General features: G+C 39.4%; 1 protein-coding gene across 1 annotated transcript in view; it reads left to right on the top strand.

Annotated features, from left to right (window-relative positions):
• LOC122788869 (interferon regulatory factor 2-like) overlaps positions 1-24,075 on the top strand; it is a 590,221-nt gene that overhangs the window by 439,831 nt on the left and 126,315 nt on the right. The window contains exons 6-7 of the mRNA XM_044055774.1: positions 4,082-4,231; positions 23,700-23,752. Of these exons, the coding sequence (XP_043911709.1) occupies positions 4,082-4,231; positions 23,700-23,752 (203 nt within the window). The remainder of the gene's footprint in view (positions 1-4,081; positions 4,232-23,699; positions 23,753-24,075) is intronic.

A 24,075-nucleotide genomic window follows, 5' to 3' on the forward strand; every position in this document is an offset into this window, starting at 1 on the left:
CTTTCTATGTTATTTGTACCAGTGTGTATGTGAGTGAGTGAGAGGGTCTGCTAATATATGTGAGTATGTTTGTGTGGGTGCTTATGTATATTTATTAACTTTGTTAAGTGGGTTGATGGTCTTTTCCTGAGATCATTTGCAGCCATCAATAGGGCCAAATATGCAGTTACAAATTTTGCATACAATTCTCATTCTGTGATGCTGTGCAGTACATTGAGTGTAATACAGTTATGTAAAGAGAAAAGCTGTATGGATGTGAATACAATACATACATCAATAACAGAGATACCTAGCATTCAGTGGTGTTGTACAAAGGCTGCCGTGTAACAAACACTTTAAGGAATCAAGAGATATACAGTGCAAATACTGAAAGCCGAGATAGTTATCATGATAGTTATTTGTAGTTAGCTATGTTCCTTGAATCATGTGCATGTGTATGTACAGTGCACAGACTGAAATCAGAGATAGCATGATAGTTATATGAAGTTAGTTATGTTCCTTAAATCATGTGCATGTCCAAGTACAGTGCACATACTGAAAGCAGAGATAGTTATGATAGTAATATGTAGTTAGCTATGTCCCTTGAGTCCTGTGCACATGTATGTACAGTGCACATACTGAAAGCAGAGATAGTTAGCATGATAGTTATATGTAGTTAGCTATGTTCCTTGAATCATGTGCACATGTATGTACAGCACACATACTGAAAGCAGAGATAGTATGGTAGTCATACATAATTAGCTATGTTCCTTCAATCATGTGCACATGTATGTACAGTGCATATATTGAAAGCAGAGATAGTTATCATGATAGTAATATGTAGTTAGCTATGTTCCTTGAATCCTTTGCACATGTATGTACAGTGCACATACTGAAAGCAGAGATCGTTAGCATGATAGTTATATATAGTTACATATGTTCCTTGAATCATGTGCACATGTATGTACAGTGCACATACTGAAAGCAGAGATAGTTATCATGATAGTAATATGTAGTTAGCTATGTTCCTTGAATCCTGTGCACATGTATGTACAGTGCACATACTGAAAGCAGAGATAGTTAGCATGATAGTTATATGTAGTTAGCTATGTTCCTTGAATCATGTGCATGTGTATGTACAGTGCACATACTGAAAGCAGAGATAGTTAGCATGATAGTTATATGTAGTTAGCTATGTTCCTTGAATCATGTGCATGTGTATGTACAGTGCACATACTGAAAGCAGAGATAGTGAGCATTGTAGTTATATGTAGTTAGCTATGTTCCTTGAATCATGTGCACAGATATGTACAGTGCACTTACTGAAAGCAGAGATAGTTATCATGCATGTATGTACAGTGCACATACTGAAAGCAGAGACAATTAGCATAATAGTTATATGTAGTTACCTATGTTCCTTGAATCAAAGCAGAGATAGATATAATGGTAGTTATACATAGTTAGATGTGTTCCTTGAATCATGTGCATGTGTATGTATAGTGCACATACTGAAAGCAGAGATAGTTATCATGATAGTTATACATATTTAACTATGTTGCCTGAATCATGTGCACATGTATGTACAGCACACAGACTGAAAGCAGAGATAGTTAGCATGGTAGTTATATGTGGTTAGCTATGTTCGTTGAATCATGTGCACATGTATGTACAGTGTGCATACTGAAAGCAGAAATAGTTAGCATGATAGTTATACATAGTTTGCTATGTTCCTTGATTCATGTGCACAGGTATGTACAGTGTACATACTGAAAGCAGAGATAGTTATCATGATAGTTATATGTAGTTAGCTATGTTCATTGAATGATGTACACATGTATGTACAGTGCACATACTGAAAGCAGAGATCATTAGCATGATAGTTATATATAGTTACATATGTTATTTGAATCATGTGCACATGTATGTACAGTGCACATACTGAAAGCAGAGATAGTTATCATGATAGTAATATGTAGTTAGCTATGTTCCTTGAATCCTGTGCACATGTATGTACAGTGCACATACTGAAAGCAGAAATAGTTAGCATGATAGTTATACGTAGTTTGCTATGTTCCTTGAATCATGTGCACATGTGTGTACAGTGCACATACTGAAAGCAGAGATAGTTAGTATGGTAATTATACATAATTAGCTATGTTCCTTAAATCATGTGCACATGTATGTACAGTGCATATATTGAAAGCAGAGATAGTGAGCATTGTAGTTATATGTAGTTAGCTATGTTCCTTGAATCATGTGCACAGATATGTACAGTGCACTTACTGAAAGCAGAGATAGTTATCATGGTAGTTATACATAGCTATGTTCATTGAATGATGTGCACATGCATGTACAGTGTACATACTGAAAGCAGAGACAGCATGATAGTTATATGTAATTAACTATGTTTCTTGAATCATGTGGACATGTATGTACAGTGCACATACTGAAAGCAGAGACAATTAGCATAATAGTTATATGTAGTTACCTATGTTCCTTGAATCATGTGCACACATATGCACAGTGTAGATACTGAAAGCAGAGATAGATATAATGGTAGTTATACATAGTTAGATGTGTTCCTTGAATCATGTGCATGTGTATGTATAGTGCACATACTGAAAGCAGAGATAGTTATCATGATAGTTATACATATTTAACTATGTTGCCTGAATCATGTGCACATGTATGTACAGCGCACATACTGAAAGCAGAGATAGTTAGCATGGTAGTTATATGTGGTTAGCTATGTTCGTTGAATCATGTGCACATGTCTGTATAGTGTGCATACTGAAAGCAGAAATAGTTAGCATTATAGTTGTACGTAGTTAGCTATGTTCCTTGAATCATGTCCACATGTATGTACAGTGTGCATACTGAAAGCAGAAATAGTTAGCATGATAGTTGTATGTAGTTAGCTATGTTCCTTGAATCATGTGCACATGTATGTACAGTGTGCATACTGAAATCAGAGATAGTTAGCATGTTAGATGTAGTTAGCTATGTTCCTTGAATCATGTGCACGTGTATGTACAATGCATATACTGAAAGCAGAGATAGCATGATGGTTATATGTAGTTAGCTATGTTCCTTGAATCATGTGAGTTATATGTCGTTAGCTATGTTCCTTGAATCATGTACATATGTATGTACAGTGCACATACTGAAAGCAGAGATTATCATGGTAGTTATACATAGCTATGGTCCTTGAATCATATGCACGTTTGTACAGTGCACATAAAGAAAGCAGAGATAGCATGATAGTTATTTGTAGTTAGCTATGTTCCTTGAATCATGTGCACATGTATGTACAGTGCACATATTGAAAGCAGAGATAGTTATCATGGTAGTTATATGAGGTTAGCTATGTTCCTTGAATCATGTGCACATGTATGTACAGTGAACATACTGAAAGCAGAGAGAGTTATCATGGTAGTTATACATAGTTAGCTATGTTCCTTGAATCATGTGCACATGTATGCATGAAAACTATGCATCATATGCCTGACTCTGTGGTGCAGAGGGATGGCGGTCTTACTCTGACCCAGGCATATGTGGCTCATTTAATGGCCATGGCACTGGGAGGATCCAGACAGAAAGGGAGAGGAATGAAGAAGCATAGCCTGTTTGCTCCTCTCAGGGGTGCGAGAGGGGTTTGTACACACTTGGGGGCACAATGGCCAGTGTGATCTTCTGATGAAGACTGCGGAAACCACAGCTCATGCTCCATGTGAGAGGCACGGTGTCTTGGTGGAAATTCCCCCTGTGGAAGTGAGAGGACATATAGGTTCATAGGTATCCTCTAGAAGCAGCTCATTGCACACCGGACCAATGTACTTAACTGACTGTGTGCACTTAGGGCCATGGAGAAAGAAAATTATGAAGTACCCTGATGGTTGTTTACATGAAGGTCCTTCCCAGTTACCACTCCTCCTAGTAAAAGACAACAAATGCTCCAGTTGGTTGAGATGGTGGCTGATGGTTGACAGATGGATGGGGGTAAAAAGATTTAAAAGATGTACATCATACTATTAAACTTACATGACAAACAATATTTTGTATGAATTATTTTGTAACTTCTTGTCATTGTTTCTTTTTTCAGTTGCATTTAGGCAGTTCACGGAAAGCTATCCACTATTTCAAAGCAACAGCTATCTCAATAATTTACAATATCCAAACCCCTTGTTCTCTACAATGTCCATCAAGATGGCATCAAATCAGTCTGAGGTACCATGCTTACTACCCACAGAAGGTAAGTTATTTTTAAGTTACCCTACTTTCTCTACACAACCATAGAGTGCATTTGTACCAAACATAAATCAAAATGTGTTGTGTTATATGGACTGGTGAGGTTGGGCCACAAAGGTGTCTCCTTCAAAATAAATATCAACTTGGTAACCTCAGCAAACCCTGTAACAGGAATGATTCCAAAGCAAACTACATCCTATTAAGCCCATCCCACCCTCAAGTTCACAGCAACTTATGTGGAATTGGTCACAGAAACCCTGTAGAACCATGTAAATGGCTGTATAGAGGCCATTGTGCCTACTAGGAGTAAGCTCAAAACAAACTCTAAAAACAAATCACACTGGCTAAATCCTAACCTTAATAGGGTATATAACAAAAAGAAAAAAATATAACTAAAATCAGGATAAGCAACTCACATAATGATAGGAGCTCTCTAATTAAACTAAACAGGAAACTACAAGGACTAATTTAATCAAACAAAACCAATTATGAGGTCAAGATAATATCATAGGCTAAAGGCAACCACAAGACCTTCTACAGCTATGTCCAAAACTTCAAAGACAGTGCACATTAGTGTACCAAACTGGTGATCAATTGTGCCTCCTTCACTGAGCAGAATGACATGGCAAGTTTGCTGGATGACAAATTCAGCTCAAATTTCCAAGCTCTATACTTTGTTTTCAACAGGCTACTAACAGGCAATCTATGCCTGATAATCAGGACATCTTCACATCTAGCCCTGATGAGCCCTTTGCATTTATGTAAAATGAACAACACCAGAGCCACTAGATCCGAGGATTTAAATTTTGCTTGTGAATAAATAAGACATGTTGAAGAGACAGATATGTGTATCAGTGTGTCCCCATGCTCTGGAACAGGTTCCCCATCCATGTGAAGCAGAGTCCATCCCTAACCCTATTTAAATGTAATCTTTTCCAGTGGATGGGAAACCAGAAATTCACCCTGGGTCTGGAGCCATGTCTCTGATAGACATAGGCAGACAGTAATAACGAAACTAACATACCCCCCACATAGCCTCTAGAAACTTCCAAAGTAACATACCCCCTCCTAATAAATGCCCATGACACATAGGGACATAATTGGGTTGGATTGGACAGCTAGGCCTATAAAGGCCCTGGTGGTCATTAGCCCACTATATACCTATGACCTGTGAACCTATGTAGGATGAATATGTACTACATCAAAGGCTGTGGTTTCTTGGTGTATTTGTTAGGAGGTTGGCATAATAGTTAAGGTGTTTATCTTGCAAACACAAGGTGCAGGGTTTGATTCTCACATGGGGTAGTTGACGAGGCTCACAAGGGCAGTTAGCCTAGTAATAATCTATGAACCTATGAACCTATTTCCTAATAAGAAAAACATGCCTAAAGGAAGAAACTGTTGCAGAAAAGAGGAAAATCCCAGGATGCAAAAAAACTCCCTTACCAGCCTCAGTAAGAATCTGAGATCCCTCATAAAATCCTCCAAAGCTAGTTATGAAAATAAAATTGCGAAAGATTCCAAAGACAACCACAATGCATTCTATAACTATGTCAAGAATCTAAATGGCAATGCTCAGATCTGCTCTGAGCTACAACAGAATGGCATTAAATATACTGATCCCAAGGATATTGCCAATACCCTGACAGATCAATTCAGTGCCAACTTCACCCCCCTCTCACCCCCTAAACAACGGAATATTGCCAAATTCCAGTAATAATGGCCACACAGGTAAAAAAATGCACTCTCCAAAGCTAAGAATACAGCATCCATGGGACCAGATGTCATCCCAGGCTGTGTACTACATGAACTACAAAATGAACTGGCACCTCACCTAAGTGTCATGTTTAATCACAGCCTCACCTCAGGCTTTGTGTCCAATGAGTGGCACACAGCTACAGTTATCCCACTCCGCAAGGTGGGATCCACCTTGGATCCTGGGAACTACCGCCCCATCAGTCTGATGAGCCTGATCTGCAAGGCCATGGAAGGTATTATCATGGAACTTATAAACAAAGACATTGGCAACCTTCAAACACTAAATCCCATCCAGTTTCGGCTCATGAAGGGCCGATCTTGTCTCCTGAACCTGATTGACTTCTTTGTGGACGAGGGTAAGGCAGTCCATACAGCCTATCTAGACCTTGCCAAGGCCTTTGACACCATCCCCCACTCTGGAGTCATAGATAGACTTACTAAGTTGGGCATTAATCCCTACATCACTCGATGGGTTGTCAACTGACTTACTAACAGAACCCACACTGTAAAAGTAGCCGACTCCAAATCCAGCTTCAGACACGTGACAAGTGGAGTACCTCAGGGTTCAGTCCTGATACCTCTCTTGTTTGGCATCTACTTCTCTGAAGTACAGGCCAACACTAAGGGACTCTGGCTAACAAAGTTCGCAGATGTCTGCAAACTGGGAGCCATTACTGAATCCCCAAATGATGTGGATACTCTACAAAAGGGCCTTACAGAAACAGATGCTTGGTGCCAGAGCCATGGGCTCAAGCTCAATGTCAAGAAATGTATAGTTACCCCTTTGGGAAAAAAATGTACCCATGAATTACCATATAGGTGGCAGTACACTAAACACTAAAAGTGTGATAAGAGACTTAGGGAAACAGGTGGACAGTGGTCTCACCGTCGATAACCACATCGCCACAACAGTCAGGAAATCCTTCTATGTGGCACACCTCATCACTAAGGGCTTTTCATCCAGAAAAAAAGAGGTCATTGTCCCACTGTACTCATCCCTCATTAGACCCATTATAGAATACAATGCCCCATTTGGTATGTACCTCTCAAGACATCTGCAACAACTGGAAAGGCTGCAGAAATACCTCACTAAAAGAATCACAGGCCTAAAGTAGATGCCCTATGCTAACCGCCTTAAAAAACTCCGGCTATACTCTGTTGCATATCGCCTACTCAGAGGCAATTTCTGCTTAACATACAAGGTCATGTCAAACCCAGAGCTGTTGGACATGCTCCACTTAAAGAAATCCCAATCTCTCAGAGCCACACGCTCCATGGATCTAAACCTTGTCATCACAATAAACAAAACATGCTGGAGGGATAGGTTCCTGACCCAGAGACTTCCCAGACTTTGGAATAGTGCCCATACATGTCAAGCAGAGCACTTCCTTGGCCCTCTTCAAAAGGAACCTTGACGATTGGATGGGAGAAAGGAAATTAACCCCAAGGATCACGTCAGTCACCCTGCTAGACAGGGGTCCAGGGAAGTAAATAGTGTGGGCAGAAATAGCCAGGTAATTGTTATGGCTAGGCTTGTATAGGCCCTAGGGCCAATAGCCTAGTACCAACCTATGAACCTATTTTCCCTACTCCATGATAAAGTAATCTGACCATTAGTATACAAGGTAAGCATACATGTGGAGGCTGACGATCCCCCATGTTGGGGTGCAAAAGAAGTCAAGCCTCCCTGCAAAAATATTTTTATGCTGTAACAGCAGGTTTTAGAATTTTCAATTTTTTTCCTGCAGTTGCAGTTTATTTTTTCAGTATATCATAACTTGTTATTATGGGTCTTGCAATTGAATTAGGAAACCAATCAATGTTTATTTATTTATTTGTTTGTTTGTTTGTTTGTTTGTTTGTTTGTTTGTTTGTTTGTTTGAAAAGTAAGTTGGTCTTTTTTGGATTACTTTCAACAGGACTAAAGATAAATGTAATGTATGTGGACAATTTAACTAATTAACCAGACATTTTTGTAAAGTGTGAGCAAAACCAAAGTACCTGAACAAATCCACACAGACACAAAAAAAATACACAGCCTTTTTACAGAGAGTGAATGGAACTCACTATTGAACTCCCAGACCATGGAACTACGGGCAGATATCTTACCACCGAGTCTCAGCTCTGCCTCCAGTGTTAATAGTAAACCACACTAACATCTGCACTATGCAAAAGATAACAGATGAGGTACTGCTTGTTATGATCTGTTTAACATGCACCCAAGGAGTGGCACACCATGTAAATATTCAGAGTGACGTTTAGGAGATTTATAAAAAGTAGCCTGACTTAAGGGAGGATATGTCTTAATAATCAAACTAATTATTATATCTTATTTTTTCATATAATTAATGGATAACACTTCTTTCAGCAACATTTATGCAAATATAATATAGGAAGAGGAATTTGAAGTACCCTGGGGTAGAAAAGATAGATGTTCTGTACATGTGCAAGGAAGCTAGTGTATGTACACGCCTATGGAATCCTGATGCATGTCTGCTAAAATAACCACCAATTTGTTATGGTAACTTTGTATTGGTTTTTCTATGCCAGTACAAGAAAGGGGTTACATTCAAGTGCTCAAAATCTCAAGTTTTCGAGCAACTGAATGAGTGCATTGTTTGAAAATTAACTTTTGAAACCTTGTCTCTGTTTTTGTACTCAAAATCCCAGTACAGTTGGGGTCAGGGATATACCCTTTCCCCACTCTTGTGCGATCACAGTTGGTATATATAATTAGCAGGAGGTGTAGAGGAAGTGGGGGATTGCAACCTGCAAAAAAACAGCTTTTGTTTTTATTGAATCTGTCTGATTCAATTTTATGTGCATTCGGATCTTTGTGATTCAAACTCTTTCAGTAGCATGACAGGTATTTGAATTTGTAATACCTTGAACGTCTGCCATACACTCGCATGAAATATAATATGTGCACACTGCTATGGAGCCCTGGTGTAGTCCTGCTATAATATATTTCTGGTCTGCTTTCTGCACTTCCAAACCATCTCCCTGAAAAGAACACGGTCACTTTGTTAACTCCTTTCACACAAGAATGCCTGAAAGCACTGTTTGATGTCTTATTAAAGTTAGCATACTGATGACAAAGACCTATGTTCTCATTTCTTCTGGCATTGCATGGAGTGGATTACTGATCCCAATATCACTTGTTTTAATTTTGTTCCATGACTATGATTCTCTACCACATTTATGATGTGGAATGGATGTAGGAAAATATATGGTAATCCTGGCAAAAATTGTGGAGCAGGTCATTTATAAAGGCATACACTCTTGTTTGTTCCATTTATAAAGGCATGTCAGACAATTTTGAAATGTCATAAGAAAATCATAGTATAGATTCCAGTTTGGTTTCAACTTTGTGACAGCAGTATCATGTCTAGATGATTTTGTTGTTTGGTTTCAGCTTTGTGAAACCAGTATCATGTCTAGATGATCATGGTATGTTTGGTTTTGTCTTTGTGACAACAGTATCATGTCTAGATAATCATGGTATGTTTTGTTCCAGCTTTGTGACTGCAGTATCATGTCTAGATGATCAGGGTGTGTATGGTTTCAGCTTTGTGACAGCAGTATGATGTCTAGATGATCATGTTATGTTTGTTTTCGGCTTTGTGACAGCGGTATCACGTCTAGATGATCATGTTGTGTTTGGTTTCAGCTTTGTGACAGCGGTGTCATGTCTAGATGATCATGTTGTGTTTGGTTTCAGCTTTGTGACAGCAGTATCATGTCTAGATGTTCATGTTGTGTTTGGTTTCAGCTTTGTGACAGCGGTATCATGTCTAGATGATCATGGTGTGTTTGGTTTCAGCTTTGTGGCAGCGGTATCATGTCTAGATGATCATGTTGTGTTTCATTTTGGCTTTGTGACAGCAGTATCATGTCTAGATGATCATGTTGTGCTTGGTTTTGGCTTTGCGACAGCAGTGTCATGTCTAGATGATCATGTGTTTGGTTTCAGTTTTGTGACAGCGGTATCATGTCTATGCTGTGTTTGGTTTGGGCTTTGTGACAGCTGTATCATGTCTAGATGATCATGTTGTATTTGGTTTCAGCTTTGTGACAGCCGTATCATGTCTAGATGATCATGTTGTGTTTGGTTTCAGCTTTGTGACAGCCATATCATGTCTAGATGATCATATTGCATTTGGTTTAGGCTTTGTGACAGCCAAATCATGTCTAGATGTTCATGTTGTATTTGGTTTCAGTTTTGTAACAGCAGTATCATGTCTAGATGATCATGTTATATGTGGTTTCAGCTTTGTGACAGCATTATCATGTCCAGATGATCATGTTGTGTTTCTTTTCAGCTTTGTGACAGCGGTATTATGTCTAGTTGATCATGTTGTGCTTGGTTTTGGCTTTGTGACAGCAGTGTCATGTCTAGATGATCATGTTGTGCTTGGTTTTGGTGTTGTGACAGTGGTATCATGTCTAGATGATCATGTTATGCTTGGTTTCAGCTTTGTGACAGTGGTATCATGTCTAGATGATCATGTTGTGTTTGGTTTCAGCTTTGTGATAGCCGTATCATGTCTAGATGATCAGATTGTGTTTGGTTTCAGCTTTGTGACAACGGTATCATGTCTACGTGTTCATGCTGTGTTTGGTTTCAGCTTTATGACAGTGGTATCATGTCTAGATAATCACGTTGTGTTTGGTTTCAGCTTTGTGACAGCGATTTCATGTCTAGATGTTCATGTTGTGTTTGGTTTCAGCTTTGTGACAGCTGTATCATGTCTAGATGATCATGGTGTGTTTGATCAGCTTTGTGACAGCTGTGTCATGTCTAGATGGTCATGTTGTGTTTGGTTTCAACTTTGTGACAGCAGTATGACATCTAGATGATCATGTTGTGTTTGGCTTCAGCTTTGTGACAGCCGTATCATGTCTAGATGATCATGGTGTATTTCGTTTCAGCTTTGTGACAGCGGTATCATGTCTAGATGATCATGTTGTGTTTGGTTTCGGCTTTGTGACAGCCGTACAATTTCTAGATGATCATGTTGTGTTTGGTTTCAGCTTTGTGACAGCAGTATAATGTCTAAATGTTCATGTTGTGTTTGGTTTCAGCTTTGTGACAGCGGTATCATGTCTAGATGATCATGTTCTGTTTGGTTTCAGCTTTGTGACAGCGGTATCATGTCTAGATGTTCATGTATTTGGTTTCAGCTTTGTGACAGCGGTATCATGTCTAAATGATCATGTTGTGTTTGGTGTCAGCTTTTTGACAGTGGTATCATGTCTCGATGATCATGTTGTGTTTGGTTTCAGCTTTGTGACAGTGGTGTCATGTCTAGATGTTCATGTTGTGTTTGGTTTCAGCTTTGTGAGAGCCTTATCATGTCTAGATGATCAAGTTGTGTTTCATTTTGGCTTTGTGACAACGGTATCATGTCTAGATAATCATGTTGTCCTTGGTTTTGGCTTTGTGACAGCAGTGTCATGTCTAGATGATCATGGTGTGTTTGGTTTCAGCTTTGTGACAGCAGTATCATGTCTAGATGTTCATGTTGCACTTGGTTTCTCCTTTGTGACAGCCGTATCATGTCTAGATGATCATGTGTTTGGTTTCAGCTTTGTGACAGCGGTATCATGTCTAGATGATCATGTGTTTCATTTTGGCTTTGTGACAGCAGTATCATGTCTAGATGATCATGTTGTGCTTGGTTTTGGCTTTGCGACAGCAGTGTCATGTCTAGATGATCATGTGTTTGGTTTCAGCATTGTGACAGCGGTATCATGTCTATGCTGTGTTTGGTTTGGGCTTTGTGACAGCTGTATCATGTCTAGATGATCATGTTGTGTTTGGTTTCAGCTTTGTGACAGCCATATCATGTCTAGATGATCATGTTGTGTTTGGTTTCAGCTTTGTGACAGCCGTATCATGTCTAGATGATCATATTGCATTTGGTTTAGGCTTTGTGACAGCCAAATCATGTCTAGCTGTTCATGCTGTGTTTGGTTTCAGTTTTGTGACAGTGGTATCATGTCTAGATGTTCATGTTATATGTGGTTTCATCTTTGTGACAGCATTATCATGTCCAGATGATCATGTTGTGTTTCTTTTCAGCTTTGTGACAGTGGTATTATGTCTAGTTGATCATGTTGTGCTTGGTTTTGGCTTTGTGACAGCAGTGTCATGTCTAGATGATCATGTTGTGCTTGGTTTTGGTGTTGTGACAGTGGTATCATGTCTAGATGATCATGTTATGCTTGGTTTCAGCTTTGTGACAGTGGTATCATGTCTAGATGATCATGTTGTGTTTGGTTTCAGCTTTGTGATAGCCGTATCATGTCTAGATGATCAGATTGTGTTTGGTTTCAGCTTTGTGACAATGGTATCATGTCTACGTGTTCATGCTGTGTTTGGTTTCAGCTTTATGACAGTGGTATCATGTCTAGATAATCACGTTGTGTTTGGTTTCAGCTTTGTGACAGCGATTTCATGTCTAGATGTTCATGTTGTGTTTGGTTTCAGCTTTGTGACAGCTGTATCATGTCTAGATGATCATGGTGTGTTTGGTCAGCTTTGTGACAGCGGTGTCATGTCTAGATGGTCATGTTGTGTTTGGTTTCAACTTTGTGACAGCAGTATGACATCTAGATGATCATGTTGTGTTTGGCTTCAGCTTTGTGACAGCCGTATCATGTCTAGATGATCATGGTGTATTTCGTTTCAGCTTTGTGACAGCGGTATCATGTCTAGATGATCATGTTGTGTTTGGTTTCAGCTTTGTGACAGTGGTATCATGTCTAGATGATGATAATGTGTTTGGTTTCGGCTTTGTGACAGCCATATCATGTCTAGATGATCATTGTGTGTTTGGTTTCATCTTTGTGATAGCGGTATCATGTCTAGATGATCATGTTCTGTTTGGTTTCAGCTTTGTGACAGCGGTATCATGTCTAGATGTCCATGTATTTGGTTTCAGCTTTGTGACAGTGGTATCATGTCTAAATGATCATGTTGTGTTTGGTGTCAGCTTTTTTCAGTGGTATCATGTCTAGATGATCATGTTGTGTTTGGTTTCAGCTTTGTGACAGTGGTGTCATGTCTAGATGTTCATGTTGTGTTTGGTTTCAGCTTTGTGACAGCCTTATCATGTCTAGATGATCAAGTTGTGTTTCATTTTGGCTTTGTGACAGCGGTATCATGTCTAGATATTCATGTTGTGCTTGGTTTTGGCTTTGTGACAGCAGTGTCATGTCTAGATGATCATCTTGTGCTTGGTTTTAGCTTTATGACAGTGGTATCATGTTGAGATGATCATGTTGTGTTTGGTTTCAGCTTTATGACAGCCGTATCATGTCTAGATGATCATGTTGCATTTGGTTTTGGCTTTGTGACAGCCGTATCATGTCTATATGATCAGTTTGTGTTTGGTTTCAGCTTTGTGACAGCAGTATCATGTCTAGATGATCATGTTGTGTTTGGTGTCAGCTTTGTGACAGTGGTATCATGTCTAGATGATCATGTTGTGTTTGTTTTCAGCTTTGTGACAGCAGTATCATGTCTAGATGACCATGGTGTGTTTGGTTTCAGCTTTGTGACAGTGGTGTCATGTCTGGATGTTCATGTTGTGTTTGGTTTCAGCTTTATGACAGCTGTATCATGTCTAGATGATCATGTTGTGTGTCATTTTGGCTTTGTGACAGCAGTATCATGCCTAGATGATCATGTTGTGCTTGGTTTTGGCTTTACAACAGCAGTGTCATGTCTAGATGATCAGGTTGTACTTGGTTTCAGCTTTATGACAGTGGTATCATGTCGAGATGATCATGTTATGCTTGGTTTCAGCTTTGTGACAGCAGTATCATGTCTAGATGATCATGTTGCACTTGGTTTCGCCTTTGTGACAGCCGTATCATGTCTAGATGATCAGGTTGTGTTTGGTTTCAGTTTTGTGACAGAGGTATCATGTCTACATGTTCATGCTGTGTTTGGTTTCAGCTTTATGACAGTGATATCCTGTCCAGATAATCACGTTGTGTTTGGTTTCAGCTTTGGGACAGCAGTATCATGTCTAGATGTTCATATTGTGTTTGGTTTCAGCTTTGTGACAGCCGTATCATGTCTAGATGATCATATTGCATTTGGTTTAGGCTTTGTGACAGCCAAATCATGTCTAGCTGTTCATGCTGTGTTTGGTTTCAGTTTTGTGACAGCAGTATCATGTCTAGATGATCATGTTGTGTTTGGTTTCAGCTTTGTGACAGCGGTATCATGTCTAGATGTTCATGTTATATGTGGTTTCAGCTTTGTGACAGCATTATCATGTCCAGATGATCATGTTGTGTTTCTTTTCAGCTTTGTGACAGCGGTATTATGTCTAGTTGATCATGTTGTGCTTGGTTTTGGCTTTGTGACAGCAGTGTCATGTCTAGATGATCATGTTGTGCTTGGTTTTGGTGTTGTGACAGTGGTATCATGTCTAGATGATCATGTTATGCTTGGTTTCAGCTTTGTGACAGTGGTATCATGTCTAGATGATCATGTTGTGTTTGGTTTCGGCTTTGTGATAGCCGTATCATGTCTAGATGATCAGATTGTGTTTGGTTTCAGCTTTGTGACAACGGTATCATGTCTACGTGTTCATGCTGTGTTTGGTTTCAGCTTTATGACAGTGGTATCATGTCTAGATAATCATGCTGTGTTTGGTTTCAGCTTTGTGACAGCGATTTCATGTCTGGATGTTCATGCTGTGTTTGGTTTCAGCTTTGTGACAGCTGTATCATGTCTAGATGATCATGGTGTGTTTGGTCAGCTTTGTGACAGCGGTGTCATGTCTAGATGGTCATGTTGTGTTTGGTTTCAACTTTGTGACAGCAGTATGACATCTAGATGATCATGTTGTGTTTGGCTTCAGCTTTGTGACAGCCGTATCATGTCTAGATGATCATGGTGTATTTCATTTCACCTTTGTGACAGCGGTATCATGTCTAGATGATTATGTTGTGTTTGTTTTCGGCTTTGTGACAGCCGTACAATTTCTAGATGATCATGTTGTGTTTGGTTTCAGCTTTGTGACAGCAGTATAATGTCTAGATGTTCATGTTGTGTTTGGTTTCAGCTTTGTGACAGTGGTATCATGTCTAAATGATCATGTTCTGTTTGGTCTCAGCTTTGTGACAGCGGTATCATGTCTAGATGTTCATGTATTTGGTTTCAGCTTTGTGACAGCGGTATCATGTCTAAATGATTATGTTGTGTTTGGTGTCAGCTTTTTGACAGTGGTATCATGTCTAGATGATCATGTTGTGTTTGGTTTCAGCTTTGTGACAGGCTTATCATGTCTAGATGATCAAGTTGTGTTTCATTTTGGCTTTGTGACAATGGTATCATGTCTAGATAATCATGTTGTGCTTGGTTATGGCTTTGTGACAGCAGTGTCATGTCTAGATGATCATATTGTGCTTGGTTTTAGCTTTATGACAGTGGTATCATGTTGAGATGATCATGTTATGCTTGGTTTCAGCTTTGTGACAGTGGTATCATGTCTAGATGATCATGTTGTGTTTGGTTTCAGCTTTGTGACAGCCGTATCATGTCTATATGATCAGTTTGTGTTTGGTTTCAGCTTTGTGACAGCAGTATCATGTCTAGATGATCATGTTGTGTTTAGTGTCAGCTTTGTGACAGCGGTATCATGTCTAGATGATCATGTTGTGTTTGGTGTCAGCTTTGTGACAGCAGTATCATGTCTAGATGACCATGGTGTGTTTGGTTTCAGCTTTATGACAGTGGTATCATGTTGAGATGATCATGTTGTGTTTGGTTTCAGCTTTATGACAGCCGTATCATGTCTAGATTATCATGTTGTGTGTCATTTTGGCTTTGTGACAGCAGTATCATGTCTAGATGATCATGTTGTGCTTGGTTTTGGCTTTACAACAGCAGTGTCATGTCTAGATGATCAGGTTGTGCTTGGTTTCAGCTTTATGACAGTGGTATCATGTCGAGATGATCATGTTATGCTTGGTTTCAGCTTTGTGACAGTGGTATCATGTCTAGATGATCATGTTGCACTTGGTTTCGCCTTTGTGACAGCCGTATCATGTCTAGATGATCAGGTTGTGTTTGGTTTCAGTTTTGTGACAGAGGTATCATGTCTATATGTTCATGCTGTGTTTGGTTTCAGCTTTATGACAGTGATATCCTGTACAGATAATCACGTTGTGTTTGGTTTCAGCTTTGTGACAGCAGTATCATGTCTAGATGTTCATGTTGTGTTTGGTTTCAGCTTTGTGACAGCGATATCATGTCTAGATGATCATGGTGTGTTTGGTTTCAGCTTTTTGAAAGCGGTAAAATGTCTAGATGATCATGTTGTGTTTTATTTTGGCTTTGTGACAGCGGTATCATTTCTAGATGATCATGTAGTGCTTGGTTTTGGCTTTGCGACAGCAGTGTCATGTCTAGATGTTCATGTTGTGTTTGGTTTCAGCTTTGTGACAGCGGTATCATGTCTAGATGATCATGGTGTGTTTGGTTTCAGCTTTGTGACAGCGGTATCATGTCTAGATAATCATGTTGTGTTTGGTTTCAGCTTTGTGACAGCGGTATCATGTCTATGTTGTGTTTGGTTTGGGCTTTGTGACAGCCGTATCATGTCTAGATGATCATGTTGTGTTTGGTTTCAGCTTTGTGACAGCGGTATCATGTCTACATGATCATGTTGCGTTTGGTTTAGGCTTTGTGACAGCCATAGCATGTCTAGATGTTCATGTTGTGTTTGGTTTCAGCTTTGTGACAGCAGTATCATGTCTAGATGATCATGTTGTGCTTGGTTTCAGCTTTGTGACAGCAGTATCATGTCTAGATGTTCATGTTATATGTGGTTTCAGCTTTGTGACAGCATTATCATGTCTAGATGATCATGTTGTGTTTGGTGTCAGCATTGTGACAGCGGTATCATGTCAAGATGTAATGTTGTGTTTGTTTTTAGCTTTGTGACAGCCATATCATGTCTAGATGATTATGGTGTGTTTGGTTTCAGCTTTGTAACAGTGGTGTCATGTCTAGATCTTCATGTTGTGTTTGGTTTCAGCTTTGTGACAGCCATATCATGTCTAGATGATCATGTTGTGTTTCTTTTTGGCTTTGTGACAGCGGTATTATGTCTAGCTGATCATGTTGTGCTTGGTTTTGGCTTTGTGACAGCAGTGTCATGTCTAGATGATCATGCTGTGCTTGGTTTTGGCGTTGTGACAGTGGTATCATGTCTAGATGATCATGTTATGCTTGGTTTCATCTTTTTGACAGTGGTATCATGTCTAGATGATCATGTTGTGTTTGGTTTCGGTTTTGTGACAGCCATATCATGTCTAGATTATCAGATTGTGTTTGGTTTCATCTTTGTGACAGCGGTATCATGTATACATGTTCATGATGTGTTTGGTTTCAGCTTTATGACAGTGGTATCACGTCTAGATAATCACATTGTGTTTGGTTTCAGCTTTGTGACAGCTATTTCATGTCTAGATGATCATGGTGTATTTGGTGTCAGCTTTGTGACAGTGGTATCATGTCAAAATGATCATGTTGTGTTTGGTTTCAGCTTTGTGACAGCCATATAATGTCTAGATGATCATGGTGTGTTTGGTTTCAGCTTTGTGACAGTGGTGTCATGTCTAGATGTTCATGTTGTGTTTGGTTTCAGCTTTGTGACAGCTGTATCATGTCTAGATTATCATGTTGTGTTTTGTTTCAGCTTTGTGACAGCGGTATCGTGTAGCTGATCATGTTGTGCTTGGTTTTGGCTTTGTGACAGCAGTGTCATGTCTAGATTAAAATATTGTGCTTGTTTGTGGTGTTGTGACAGTGGTATCATGTCTAGATGATCATGTTATGCTTGGTTTTAGCTTTGTGACAGTGGTATCATGTCTAGATGATCATGTTGCATTTGGTTTTGGCTTTGTGACAGCCATATCATGTCTAGCTGATCAGGTTGTGTTTGGTTTCAGCTTTGTGACAGCGGTATCATGTCTACATGTTCAGGCTGTGTTTGGTTTCAGCTTTATGACAGTGGTATCATGTCTAGATAATCATGTTGTGTTTGGTTTCAGCTTTGTGACAGCGATAGCATGTCTAGATGTTCATCTTGTGTTTGGTTTCACCTTTGTGACAGCAGTAGCATGTCTAGATGATCATGGTGTGTTTGGTTTCAACCTTGTGACAATGGTATCATGTCTAGATGTTAATGCTGTGCTTGGTTTCAGCTTTGTGGCAGCAGTATCATGTCTAGATGATCATGTTGTGTTTGGTTTCAGCTTTGTGACAGAGGTATCATGTCTAGATGATCATGTTGTGTTTGTTTTCAGCTTTGTGACAGCGGTATCATGTCTACATGATCATGTTGTGTTTTGTTTGGCCTATGTGACAGCCGTATCATGTGTAGATGATCATGTTGTGTTTGGTTTCAGCTTTGTGACAGCAGTATCATGTCTATATGATCATGTTATGTTTAGTTTCAGCTTTGTGACAGCCATATCATGTCTAGATGATCATCATGTGTTTGGTTTCAGATTTGTGACAGTTGTGTCATGTCTAGATGATCATGTTGTGTTTGATTTCAGATTTGTGAATGCGATAGCATGTCTAGATGATCATGTTGTGTTTGGATTTAGCTCTGTGACAGTGGTATCATGCCTAGATGATCACTTTGTGTTGGATTTGGCATTGTAACAGCGGTATCATGTCTAGATGTTCATGTGTCTGGTTTCAGCTTTGTGACAGCCATATCATGTCTAGATGATCATCGTGTGTTTGGTTTCAGCTTTGTGACCGAGGTATCATGTCTAGATGATCATGTTGTGCTTGGGTTCCACTTTGTGACAGTGGTATCATGTCTAGATTATCATGTTACTTTTGGTTTCAGCTTTGTGACAGTGATATCATGTCTGGATGTTCATGTTGTGTTTGGTTTCAGCTTTGTGACAGTGATATCATGTCTGGATGTTCATGTTGTGTTTGGTTTCAGCTTTGTGACAGCCGTATCATGTCTAGATGATCATTGTGTGTTTGGTTTCGGCTTTGTGACAACAGTATCATGTCTAGATGATCATGTTGTTTGGTTTCGGCTTTGTGACAGCCGTGTCATGTCTAGATGATCATGTTGTGTTTGGTTTCAGCTTTGTGATACCAGTATCATGTCTAGATGATCATGTTGTGTTTGGTTTCGGCTTAGTGACAGCTGTATCATGTCTAGATGATCATGTTGTATTTGGTTTCAGCTTTGTGACAGCAGTGTCATGTCTAGATGATCATGGTGTATTTGGTTACAGCTTTTTGACAGAGGTATCATGTCTAGATGTTCATGGTGTGTTTGGTTTCAGTTTTATGACAGCCGTATCATGTCTAGATGATCATTTTGTTTTTGGTTTCAGCTTTGTGACAGTGGTATCATGTCAAGATGATCATGGGGTTTTTGCTTTCAGCTTTGAGACTGTGGTATCATGTCTAGATGTTTATGTTGTTTTTGGTTTCAGCTTTGTGACAGGCATATATCTAGATAATCATCGTATGTTTGGTTTCAGCTTTGTGACAGTGGTATCATGTCAAGATGATCATGGGGTTTTTGCTTTCAGCTATGAGACTGCAGTATCATGTCTAGATGTTTATGTTGTTTTTGGTTTCAGCTTTGTGACAGCAGTGTCATGTTTAGATGATCTTGTGTTTGATTTCAGCTTTGTGACACCGGTATCATGTCTAGATGATCGTGGTGTGTTTGATTTTAGCTTTGTGACAGCCATATCATGTCTAGATATTCATGTTGTGTTTGGTTTCAGCTTTATGACAGGCATATCATATCTAGATAATCATTGTGTGCTTGGTTTCAGCTTTGTGACAGCAGTGTCACGTCTAGATGATCATGTTGTGCTGGTTTTGGCTTTGTGACAGAGGTGTCATGACTAGAATGGTATGCATGCATTTGGTCGGCCAGTGGATGGCCGACCAGAAATTGTTTGAATGCATGTATGCAAGTTCGCATAATTGCGAACACAAAGTAAGCGAAACGCAAAATGTCCCCCACTTTGTGACCCATGGTAGCACTTGTTTAGGTGGTAGAGCAGACAGACTTTTCAAATTTGAAATTTTTTACAACATTCCAACCGTTCAACAACTGGAGATTCAACATTCAAGTTCAGAAAAAAATGACATTCGACATTTGGTCGTGTGACCGAATGCATGTATTCCGTTTAGATGATCATTGTCTGTTTGGTTTCAGCTTTGTGACAGCGGTATCATGTCTAGATTTTTGTTGTGTTTTGTTTCAGCTTTGTGACAGCTGTATCATGTCTAGATGATCATGGTGTGTTTGGTTTCAGCTTTGTAATGGCGGTATCATGTCTAGATGATCATATTGTGTTTGGTTTCATCTTTGTGATGGCGGTATCACATCTAGGCGATCATGTTGTGTTTGGTTTCAGCTTTGTGACAGTTGTATCATGTCTAGATGATCATGTTGTGTTTGGTTTTGGCTTTGTGACAGCCATATCATGTCTAGATGATCATTGTGTGTTTGGTTTCATCTTTGTGATAGCGGTATCATGTCTAGATGATCATGTTGTGTTTGGTTTCAGCTTTGTGACAGCGGTATCATGTCTAGATGATCATGTTGTGTTTGGTTTCGGCTTTGTGACAGCCATATCATGTCTAGATGATCATTGTGTGTTTGGTTTCATCTTTGTGATAGCGGTATCATGTCTAGATGATCATGTCATGTTTGGTTTCAGCTTTGTGACAGTGGTATCATGTCTAGATGATCATGTTGTGTTTGGTTTCAGCTTTGTGACAGTGGTATCATGTCTAGGTGATTATGTTGTGTTTGGTTTCAGCTTTGTGACAGCGGTATCAGGTCTAGATGATCATGTTGTGTTCAGGTTCAGCTGTGTGACAGTGGTATCATGTCTAGATGTTCATGTTGTGTTTGGTTTCAGCTTTATGACAGCCATATCATGTTTAGATGATCATCGTCTGTTTAGTTTCAGCTTTGTGACAGTGGTATCATGTCTAGATGATAATGTTGTGTTTGGTTTCAGCTTTGTGACAGCAGTATCATGTCTAGATGTTCATGTTATGTTTGGTTTCATCTTTCTGACAGCAGTATCATGCCTGGGTGATCATGTTGTGTTTGGGTTCAGCTTTGTGACAGCGGTGTCATTTCTAGATGATCATGTGCTTGGTTTGGGCTTTCTGACAGTTGTAGCATGTCTAGATGTTCATTTTGTGTTTGGTTTCAGCTTTGTGACAGCCATATCATGTCTAGATGATCATCGTGTGTTTGGTTTCGGCTTTGTGATAGCAGTATCATGTCTAGATGATCATGTTGTGCTTGGTTTCAGCTTTGTGACAGCAGTATCATGTCTAGATGATCATTTTGTGTTTGGTTTAGGCTTTGTGACAGTGGTATCATGTCTAGATGATCACTTTGTGTTTGGTTTATGCATTGTGACAGTGGTAGCATGTCTAGATGACCATGTTGTGAGACACTGAAGTAGAGTACATTCAGTGGAAGAGGGTTTTGTGGCTTTATCATTTGACCTGGTAGACCATCTCTTTTGAAGAAACTGTACATTTTAACTTGTAGACAGTATTCTGGGCAGCTTAACAAGACCCATAAAAGAACTATGTATATAGGCATAAATGGCTTTTATTTGGTGCCATGCTGAACACCTGACTGTACCAGCGGCATCAGGTGAATCTGTGATACTCATTCATAATTGTTACTGACTACTGTCAAACCTTCTATGAGTAAAATGGATCATGTACACAGATAAATATGGCTTTGCTTTGGAGTAATGATTAGATTAAGTTTATTTGCTCTCATTCTCTGAAGACCTCCAAAACTCTGTATACAGTTCATCCAAGACCACTTTCAGAATGAATAGCAGGGCTTTATGTTTTGAACCAAGCCTTGTATTCAGGAATATGGATAATTTTTTTCTGATTTATGATTTCTTGAGATGTTCTCTGTACATGAAAAATCCAATCAAATGTCTAGGCTTTGTGTTTGATCATTGTCTATCCTTTGAGGTGAACTCCGATGTCACCTTGCACACATTACACTAAGGTGACCACTGGAGTCAGTTCACACTTAACACCATATACAGATTCATGCTTAACCATGTACTAGAATTCACACTTGCAGTCCCAATGTGGCATTTGAGCAACTGCAATGAAATGAATGTAGAACATTGTCATTGCACTTCTAATTTTGAAGGTGATGTTCAACCAGACCCATGTCATACTTCAAGTCTCCTGTAGTTTCTCAGTCTAACCAAGACCCTTAAATCAGCTACAGCTTACAGCTAGTAAGCGAAAGATCAGTATAGGCAAGATGCCTTCAGCTACTGCACCCTCATTGCCAAAACACCCCTCCCACGGCAGCTGCTGAGGCTACATACCAACTAGCCAGTACAAGCAGATGGAGAAGCTTGCATGTTTATCAGGCATGTGGCATGTAGTATTATTTTACTGGTATTGTAGTTAGAATGTGCATCCTAATTCTTACATTTTCCTTACAAATCTCCTTCCTTATAAGTACAATTTTCTCTATTGGTTTCCTCACTACTATTTTAAAGTTTGCCTCACATTTTACTTCATTTTATCAATATTAGTCTGTGACTTACAAATATTTTATTTTTACTTTACTATGTGTTGATAGTTTGCCTGTATTATTTTCTGAGGTAGTACACGTGTAATGTCTGCTGGTACCTGTTTTAGTTGGTGCGATTCATGCTATCATTAAAATGAATTCCTAGCACCGATGCACCTATCCAGTGACCAATAAAATAAGTGTCTAAGTAAATATTATAAATACTGTATGGTTTAGGAAGCCACAGCACATTGCAGCAGCTAGCATTGCTGTTTCTTACTATATGGCACTTTGCTTTAGTATTGGGCTGGGCATGGCACTTTGCTTTGGTGTTTTGTTGATTATAGAACTGTGCTTTGGTGATGGGCTGGGTATGGCACTGTGCTTTGGTGTTGGCCTGGGTATGGCACTTTGCTTTGGTGTTGGGCTGGGTATGATACTGTGCTTTGGTGTTGGGCTGGGTATGGCACTTTGCTTTGGTGATAGCTGTGTATGGCACTTTGCTTTGGTGCCTTCCATACAAAACATGCATACCCTCCTTCTAGCCATGTATTTTTTGCTGGGTACCTCAAATTCATCCCAGTTAGTGAAATGGTGATAGTTTAAACAGCCCAAATGTGCATGTGTGGCGTGAGTGCACATGCGCGCGCGCGCGCGCGCGCGTGTGTGTGTGTGTGTGTGTATATATTAATATATATGTGCATGTGTGTGAGTGTGAATGCATATGTGCGAGTGCACGTGTTTGTGTGTGTGTGTGTGTGTGTGTGTGTGTGTGTGTGTGTGTGTGTGTGTGTGTGTGTGTGTGTGTGTGTGTGTGTGTGTTTTACCACAGACTGGTGTTCCCACCAGTACTGGTCACCTGCTTTATACGTACTGCTTAATGGAAAGGTCAGTAGTTCCTCCTCAACCCTGAATACAATAATTTGGTTATCAGAAAATGAATAAATAAATGAATGAATGAATGAATTATGTATTTAGGAATGCTGTGTCTGTTACAGTACAGTAATATTAGAACTGATTAAGTTAAGTTGGACTTTAGTTATGTAGAAGCTCCAAAATGTAAGCAGAGCATGAGTTATCTATTGTGTTCTTGTTTTACAGGTTTCAAGGACAGTGTTTTTCTCCAAGATGAGCAAACAGAAGCTATTTTGCATGTGAGTGCTCTTATGTTTATTATGTGCTTATAGAAACAAGTACTTTTTAAATTATGCTTGTCTTGTTGACGCATCCCTGAACAAAGTCATTGCTACTGATGTGGTTGAATAGGTGGGGCATATTCCATTTCAAACAGCAAATGCAACCTTTGTTACCAATTTTATAATAAAGTATTGCAGGATCTGTCTGAAAAAAATATATATTTATTTCATTTTGATAACCAGATAAGTGGACAGGATGACAGAACCTTTTCAGTCACAACATGTGCACCGTGGTGCAAGACACAAACAGAAAATTATACATAAACTAAAGAATACACAGA

The sequence above is a fragment of the Protopterus annectens genome, chromosome 14.part0 (genome assembly GCF_019279795.1).
Source record: "Protopterus annectens isolate FY-2018-M chromosome 14.part0, PAN1.0, whole genome shotgun sequence".
Taxonomy (NCBI): Eukaryota; Metazoa; Chordata; order Ceratodontiformes; family Protopteridae; genus Protopterus; species Protopterus annectens.